Source organism: Benincasa hispida, chromosome 7 (assembly GCF_009727055.1).
Source record: "Benincasa hispida cultivar B227 chromosome 7, ASM972705v1, whole genome shotgun sequence".
Taxonomy (NCBI): Eukaryota; Viridiplantae; Streptophyta; class Magnoliopsida; order Cucurbitales; family Cucurbitaceae; genus Benincasa; species Benincasa hispida.
In genome coordinates this window covers 24,194,187-24,203,255 of record NC_052355.1, presented here as the reverse complement: position 1 = coordinate 24,203,255, position 9,069 = coordinate 24,194,187, and the positions used below count along the sequence as shown (strand labels likewise).

Below are 9,069 nucleotides of genomic sequence, written 5' to 3'. Positions count from 1 at the left end.
ATTGTTGTTGGTTTTCTTGCAAGATTGTCTTCTCTTTGTTGTTATCCTTGACAGCAGGTGCTTGGCTTGATTCAATAGCATCACGACTTTCAATGTGATTATTTAGAGATGTGATTTCATAATCTCTCTCTTCAATTGCTTTCATTAGCATGCTCACCTTCTTTTCTAGTTCAGCCATTTTTCTTCATCTATACCCACGTCTGTCATCATGACTGACATTATGTTGGGTTTCTAAAGCATATTTGTTTTATTGTTCTGAAGATGAAGTGGATTCATTACACAATGGGTTCTCTTTGATGACAATCTCGCTATTTGTTGATTTCAACAGTCGCTCCCATATATTTCTTGTGATTTCAATGGTTCATTGCTCTTCAGATTGTTGGATCTCTTTGAAGCGACCACGAGTAATTGGTCCCATGTAAGCGTCACTTGAAGTTTTGGAAGCGTTGTCTTTGGATGACACTTGATATTATATGAGAGAAAGAGATGAAAAGTAGAGGAGTCCCACTGGTTGTGCCAATCTGTATTTGTATTTGTGATTTCAATGTGTTCACACGAGATTTCAGGAGAAATACATTTCGTGGAATTTGAACTTTGTATTTATATTCATTTCTTTAATAAGTAAATAAAATCTTTAATACATAATTCTTTGATACGTTCTCTCAAAAATAAATAAATTTTAATCTTTGGGCTTGTTGATCTTCCTGGATGATCAGCCTTTAGGTTTGTTGATCTTCTTGGAGGACCAACTTTTGGACTTTATGATCTTCTTGGAGGATTGGTCTTTGGACTTGTTGATCTTCTTCGATCAGCATCTGGCTTGTTGATCGACTTGTGAGCTTTTCCTTAAGTTTGAGAAGATTGAATCTTCAGCTTGTATGTTGTGAAGACACAGTCAATTTGTTGAAGTTTTCTAATCTTTGAAGCTTCTAATAGTTTCGATCCTCAATTTTTCGGAACTTGAGTGCTTCAGTCTTTGGAACTTGAGAAGCTTCAGTCTTTGGAACTTGAGACCTCAGTCTTTAACACTTGAGAGCTTAAGAGCTTTGGTCTTCAAGACTTGGGAGCTTCAGACTTTGGAGCTTGAGAATTTGGGAGCTTTGGACTTTGGAGTTTGAGAACTTAAGATGCTTCAGTCTTCTGAACTTGAAACCTTGAGAGCTTCGATTTTCAATTCTTCATAACTTCAATCGTCAGAACTTCTAATCTTCAGAGCTTCCGACCCCTCAAAATGAAATGAGAAAGCCTCTATTTATGTAGGTTTCCCATGGGCTTTATATGGGCTTGGGCTAAAGTTAGGCTTGGACCTAATCTTTCGTTTGGCTCAAGTTTTTGCCATAGGCTTGAATTGGATGTGGACTCTAGACCCGAGTGATTTTAAATTATATGACCTAATCCAATTTATATAATTTTCAAAAAGCTTAGGCTTTCGTTATGATGACATGGCAACTTGTAGTTAGCCGAAATTTCTCATTCAACACTCCACATAGTAATAAGTCAATTTTGTCCCTCATTAGAGTACTTCCAATTTCATCTTAAACCAGTTTTCCATTTTGATTTCACGAAAAAAGTTACACTTAAGGGTTCCAATTTCAGAGAATTTGTTTTCTTTCCTTTTTGAGGGTCCTTTGAGACAAGAAGTATATATTTTATTTTGTTGTTTGTTTTCATTCATATGAGGAATGGTTGTCTCTATTTTTTTTTTTATAAGTTTTAATTAAGATTTGTGGTAATTTTTTTGTTATGTTTAAGGAAAATTCTGAAGGAAAGAATTATTGGGAGGGAGAGGTTTTTTTTTTACATTTTTTTTTTTTGGTAGTTTTTTAACGATATTTCAACCAATTTTTACTAAGATTTATTGTAAGAGTTAACTTTTGTCCATCCTAAAGATATATGGAGGGTTGATTGTCTCTAACCAGTGGTAATAGAAACCCTTATTTAACCATTTCGGACAGTCGGTGAAACGTAAAGGGAAAAAAAACTACTTAAAATAAATTTACAACTTGTATTTAAAAACACTTCCACTGATCAAGTTTTTTTTTAATGTATGATAAGCTAAGTTGGTCATTAAAGTTAATTGGTGGAGATGATCTATAAAGTTGGTAGTTGGAGTTGGCCACCAGAGGTGTTCATCAAAGTTGGACATTGGAAGTGGTAGTCACGTGGAGTTGGACATCTGAGGTGGTTATTAAATATTATTATTAGAGGTGACATTCGCAAGAAGTGGTCATCGTCGAAGGTGACTATCGAAGTTTGGGCCTCGGAAGTGGTCATTTGCAAGTGCTTTATTTGCTTCTAATTTAGATCTTTATTGCTAAATTATATGGTTTGACGAGTTAATTTGACTATATTTCAGAAATATCAAGTTGTAGGGAAAGTTGTGAAGAATTTGGACAAATATGGGGCCAAAATCCAAATATGAAGCCTCTTGTGCCATTGGTTCAATTAAGGGGCAAAGATATTGGCCAAAAATCAGTAAAATATGGCGCTAAGGTGCTCCACGATGCGAGAGGCAACACTACAACCCAAGAGCAGAAAATGCCACACCGTTGCGACGTTGTCCTGTGGTGATGCGGCTACTTCAGTTCTTTTAAATTTACATATTTTCTTACGCAAAAGGCATCAAATCTCAGTGTGGACGATTAGGGTAAGAGGAGAGAACAACATTTCAGGGAGAACTTGAGAGGAAAAAAAGTTTTGAAGGCGTTCATGCACAACAGGACGAGAGTCGAAGGCAGATTAATCGATCTACACGGTGTCAGTGTCAATTGTCTAACGTTCCCTTCCCTTTCTCTTTAAATTTCTATAAAATGGTTGTTGTTATGAATTTAATTGCTCAGATCATGAGTAGCTAGGGTTTTAACCTAGGATGTTGAGGAGATTATGTACAACTTATGTTTATTATACTGCCTCAGGGAATGAATTCAAATGAATTGCATTTCAAATTTTTCTACTGCTTATTCATTTAGTCAGCTGTCCATTGATTAATTTCATGTAGGCTTAGTATCTCCTCGAGAGAGAGAGACTTTTTGCTAGAACTGAGATTTTTTAATCGTAATTAATCTATGCATGCAAGTGATGAGTTGTTTATGAGAACTGCAAATGGATGATTGTAATGTTGTATCTAGTTAACTGATTGCATGGGAGTGAGTTAGGAATTAAATATTAGAATGGATCGAGCTTGAGAAAGGACATCTTGATTTCAGGCTCTTCAGTTCATGTAATGGTCGATTATTTAATCCTTTTGTCAATGCATTAATAGGGAAATTCCACAATTGAATCAATGTTCTAGGGTGTTCATCGCTTAAATTTGTTAATTGATTAGACCAGGTTTTAACATAAAGAAACTTGAGATCATTGTTGATTTTCTATATAAAATCAGTGAGTGATTAACAATAGCTAGGAGATAATTGTATCTTAATCTCTGTGATAGCACCAAAAATGTGTTATTTTTTTCTTTTTAGTTCTAGGTTGTTACTATGTTTAATGTGTTTATTTGATGATTTTGTAGATATTGAGCGTCTTGGAGGTAGAATCAGTCATTACGAGCTATTCGAAGTTAATTTGGAACAATTAAGTGCTAATTTGAGCAACCGAACTTCAAAAGAACGTGAAAGGACTGGACGGAGAGTGGCAACGCTGAGCAGTAGAAACTGCCTATTTTGTACAAAACAGGGCAACGTTGCAACGCTACGAACATGATGATGAAGGGAGGGAGGGAGTAAAAAAGAGGGAAAGATATAATTACTCGATAAATGTACAAACTTCAATAGTGAATACTATTGAAATTGGTAGAATTAAGTTATTTAACACTAATTTGCAAAAATTAGTAGACCAAATATTGAGTTGGATTAAGAACCCAACTCAACACAACTCAAATCAATGCCTCAAATGCCTCCTATTGTGAATAGTATTACAAATTTAAGTACCTAAGAGTTGTTTTGGTAGGTTTGAAATGAGTCGGACTATAATGAGTCAAGACTATAATCCAATTACAAGTCGATATTTATTTTCATTGTAATGGATTAAGGTTATAATGAGTCAAGACTATAATCCAATTAAAGTCGATATTTATTTTCATTGTAATGGACTAAAGTTGTAATGCCTGATTATAATCAAACCATCCATTCAACCACTTACTACAATCTCATTCTAATGCCACTTTTCCCATTTCCTACACGTCTTTGCTGATCAACTCCAGTCACCATTGGCAACCCTAGCCATCACTACCAACCAACTCTTGCCATCGCCATTAACCAACTCCAGACACCACTTTTGGTGACCATGACGACCAATACCAATGACAACCAATTCTCGCAACAACCAGCACAAATTCCAACAGTGATCCCCTAGACAACGAACTCTGACAACCATTATTTTAAGTTATTAGTTCATACTATTTTATAATTGTTCTTTATAGCAATTTGTAATAAGAATACTTTAGAAACCAAACAAACTTATACATAAACACACTTTGAAAAAAAATGGCCAACCGTATTAGTATTTTATTTTATCCATTTGATAAAAATAGATTTAAAATGAAAATAGATTTTTGAAAAATATTTTTTTTTAAGTCAATCCAAACAGACAATTGATTTAACGTAATTTTAACTTTGATCAAGTTAAACTTCTTTTTTCCTTCTTAAATTTCAAATATATTCTCTAAATTTTTTTATTACAAAAAACAAAGCAAAACATAAATCTAAATAAAACGATGAAAATTTATTTTAAATGGTAAAACGGTTGAAAATATTTATAAATATAAACAAAATTTCAAGACTATGAATGATAGACATTGTTAAACTTCTATCAGTATCTAGCAATATCAGTATCTATCAATGTCTATCATAGATAATTCTTAAAATTTTGTTATATTTTATAAATATTTTGATTCATTTTTCTATATTTAAATAGAGTCGTAAAATAATTATCTTATTCAATAAAAAAAAATTACATTAAATTCTCAAAACTATGAATTGGAAACTTGAATGAAAATCTCTTATCCAAACATTTAAAAACTAAAATATCAATTTAATCTTCAAATGTTTAATTTATCTATAGTAAACTTCAAACATCCATCCAAAAGGCAAATTAAACTGAAATCTAATTTCATCTTATCCCCATCTTATTTCAAAATAAATAAGAAGATGAAATCCAAAAAAACAGATATACAAAAAGATTGAAGTGATAATATATATATATATATATTATATATATATATATTGGCAAAACTCAAACCAAAACTTGCAATCCAAACACAATAACTAAAAACCGACAAGTTAACCTAGTATAATAAGATTCCTAGTAATTCAAATTCTCCATCAATTTCCCAATCATCCTGATTCTATTGCACTGATCCTATTGAACATAACGGAACTTAAATTAGTATAACTGCTAATTTCGTCTTCATATATGAGAAATGTCTCATAATCTTTTTTCTTTTTATTTACCAAGAATTTAAGAAGATTTCTCAAGACTAATGAAGAGTTGATTCTAAAACGATCAAAATCGATTTTGTAAAGAGTAATTTAAATGGTTTAGACTCAAATTTTTGTCTATTACACCGGTCCTGATATCAAAGTGAACTTTGTAATTAGTATCTTCCAATATCTCATCAATATACATTCTTCCTTGGTCCCAATTTATCCAATCAGCATAAATCTTAGCTTTGAAGGATGAAAGTATGCTCAACTGGTCAAATTCAGACGTATAGTGTATCATTACAATTTGTAATTGAATTAGGGAGCAGATTGCAATTGAATTACCTTTGAAGCATAGATATGTAATCTATGTTGGCCTTTTTCACCAAGTTTTACAGGAACAACACAAATTTAACAAACAACTTTAGATTATATTCATTCCCACAACATACAGCCAAACAATTTTTATGTATACAAAGTTATCAACACTGCAAAACACACCAACAAACCTCATTCTTTCACTATTTATTAAACAAACATAAGCAGAGGCAGAACTCAGAACTCAGAACTCAAAGGAACAATGTCCTCAAATCTAACCAGAGATGTCAATTGACTTGATTTCAGGCTTCTTCTCTTCCATTTTAGGCACTGTCACAGTCAGCACTCCATTCTCCATGCTGGCCTTCACTTCCTCAACTTTAGCATTCTCCGGCAACCTAAATCTCCTCATGAACTTTCCACTGCTTCGTTCGACTCTGTGCCATTTATCGTTCTTCTCCTCTTGCTCCTTGCTTCTCTCCCCACTGATTTGCAGCACTCTACCTTCTTCCACTTCAACTTTGACTTCTTCCTTTTTGATACCGGGAAGATCGGCCTTGAAGATGTGGGCTTCTGGGGTTTCTTTCCAGTCGATTCGAGTGTTGGCAAAAACAGAGGTTTCACGAGCAGAGGATGGGACGTTGGCCAGTGAGGTTGAAAATGGGAAACCTTCAAATGGGTCCCAAATGTCTAAGGAGAAGGGATCGAAGACGTTGCTCAGGCGGCCACCGAAAATGCTTGGAATCAGAGCCATGGATGTTGAATTTGGAACAGATTTGATCGCAAGAGAGGTGTAGAATTGGGAATTATTGTGTTTGATGCTTTCTGGATGATGATCCACCGTTCGGTTTGAGGGAATTTAAATAGGAAGCAATAGAAGATGGGAGTGGTTTCGTGGGTTTTCTGGTATCTTCTTGATTTCCATGAGGCTTCTACCACTTTCTCCATGAATTTGGACCGACGCTGCAGAATAATCGAGGCCCAGTTGATATGGGCTCTGTGTTCTTCCATTTTAATCATCCTTTACTTTGGAAAATTGAAAGAAATAGCAAATATCAAGGATGTCTTTTCATTCCTCCCAAAAGAAAAAAATAATAATAATAAGATTTTTAGTAAAAACCTGTCACGCAGGTGATATATTTTTTTAATTCTTGAAATTATCAATGGTATGATTGATTAACAATTCTTTTTAATACTTATAATTATTATACCGCATATAAATTCTAAGTAGAAATACATTGTAAATGAAATCGTCGTGCATTAAATTCTTAATAACAGATTCACGAGATAATGGTGGAATTTTTCTTTCATTTTAAATTTTAAATTGGTAGTTTCATATTTGTTTTGATTTGATTTAACCACTTTTCGAAAAATATTCAAAATTAATCGATCTTTAATTTTATTTATCACAATTATGATTTTAATTTATAATATATCTTTATATTTTACATTATTTTATTCATTTTTATTATTTTAAATTCATATTAGAATATTTTGTCCTGATTAAGATTTTACTTAATATTTTATACATGTTACCATCTAACAAATGGTATATTTTATTTAAATTTTACCATTTTTAATCACTTTTTATTCATTATTGTCTTATTATATTATTATACTATTAATTTGTCTTTTTGATAAACAATAAGTATTTACTTTTGCAATCTTGTTGTTTTTGCTATGCCTCTGCAACGAGCTACAATTCTTTTGTAGGTTTTGTGGTTGATGTGGTTATAAATACAATGTAATTGTTGAAAATGAAATGAAAATGGAATTATGAATATAGTGTGATTGTAAATAAACGAGATCCCTTCTTGATTTTTCTTCTCGAATTAATTTGAATTTATATTTTAGTGTCAAATTAGATTTTATCTAACAACTTATCAAATTAATTACAATAAGCAAAAACTTCTTGGTTTTTCTCTCCAATTTATATTTAAATATATCTTTTATTATCAAATTTGATTTTATCTAACTAACTTTCGATTTGTTTAAATATTTGTTACAAATTCAATTGTATATAAATATTTTTCATTATTTTATACACATTGTTATCAAATTGATTTGATTTTTTTTTTCATATTTTTGATGTTTTAAATTTTCATAGAAATACGTAAAAATGACTTGCTATACTAAAAAAACATATAAATGGGAATTAAACTTTAAATGTTTGAAACATATATATATATATATTACTCAGTTTATTATTAATATTATTATTATCATCATCATTATCATTATTATTAGAATAAGATAACAAAAAAACCCTTAAATCTCATTTCTTCATCTTCTTCACTTAGCCGCCCCCAAAATCTCTTTTTCTTCTTCTCAATCTTATGTCTACGATTGTTGGTTCAACAATCCTTTCTTGAATTCCATCGTCTTGGCTAGCTTTTGACGACCACCATTGCCAGGTCGCCTATCTTTTTCACTCGCATGCATGTTTCCTACTTTTGTTTCTACTTTAAACATAGTTTTCAACAATGACATTCTAGGATTGATAGTGTTTAAAGTTGGCTTTCAAGACAATGTGAGCAAAATAGTCACATAGAATGAAGACAATAAAACTTCCTACAACTGGTTGGTGTCAAATGCGATATTTCCAATAGTCACATCGTCTTGAAGTTGCAATTCCTTCTAATACACACTTACCTAGAACAATTTCGTACAATCAACTTTGCTCTTTCTCACCTTAGAAGAAGTCCATCGTTGTAGACATCCATAAGTTTCTAATGATATCCACCACCTGGTCATTATCTTCTTCACATACACGCGTTCTATAGGCAGCTGAAAGCGTTAAGGACCATATTGGGTGATTTTTAATTTTTGCTTCTAAAATGTTTAGATACTATATATTTGTGGTTTAGAATGTTTAGATAGAGTGTACTTGTGGTATTCGAGTTGTTTTTTGAAGCAGTGTATCTTTTCATTCTCGTTTCTACTTAATTTTTTTGTTTTAGGGTAGTTTTGTCATTTATTAATTAGTATTTTCTATTATATAAATTTGTTTTGCTATTTTTATACTTTTGAAACCTTTTTGCCATTTTTCTAAATGAAACTTTAAAATTTACTATTTATCTTGTAAGCCTTTTACTTTTAATTATTGGGAAATTAAGTTCCTAACAATAATAATTTCCTTGATGACAATGTAAATATTCCTTTAAAATTTATAAATAGAATAGAATAATAATACATACTATTTTTTTCTTTAAAAGAGATTTATTAAAATATAGAGACTAAAATTGAATATTTAAGGGGTGTCCGACTCACCGACATGAGTTGAGTTGAGTTAAGTTGGTATAATATATTAACTCATTATTTGGCCCACCAA

General features: G+C 31.7%; 1 protein-coding gene across 1 annotated transcript; it reads right to left on the bottom strand.

Annotated features, from left to right (window-relative positions):
• Positions 1 to 5,761: 5,761 nt before the first annotated feature.
• On the bottom strand, positions 5,762 to 6,585 carry LOC120081167 (17.8 kDa class I heat shock protein-like). The gene has a single exon (XM_039035852.1). It carries the CDS (start codon positions 6,490 to 6,492, stop codon positions 6,013 to 6,015), a length of 480 nt encoding a protein of 159 aa, XP_038891780.1. The 5' UTR covers positions 6,493 to 6,585; the 3' UTR covers positions 5,762 to 6,012.
• Between the last annotated feature and the right edge of the window lie 2,484 nt (positions 6,586 to 9,069).

What these genes read in the sequence shown, in the direction of transcription:
- LOC120081167 (XM_039035852.1), bottom strand. Translation starts at nt 6,492, where the DNA reads ATGGCTCTGATTCCAAGCATTTTCGGTGGCCGCCTGAGCAACGTCTTC.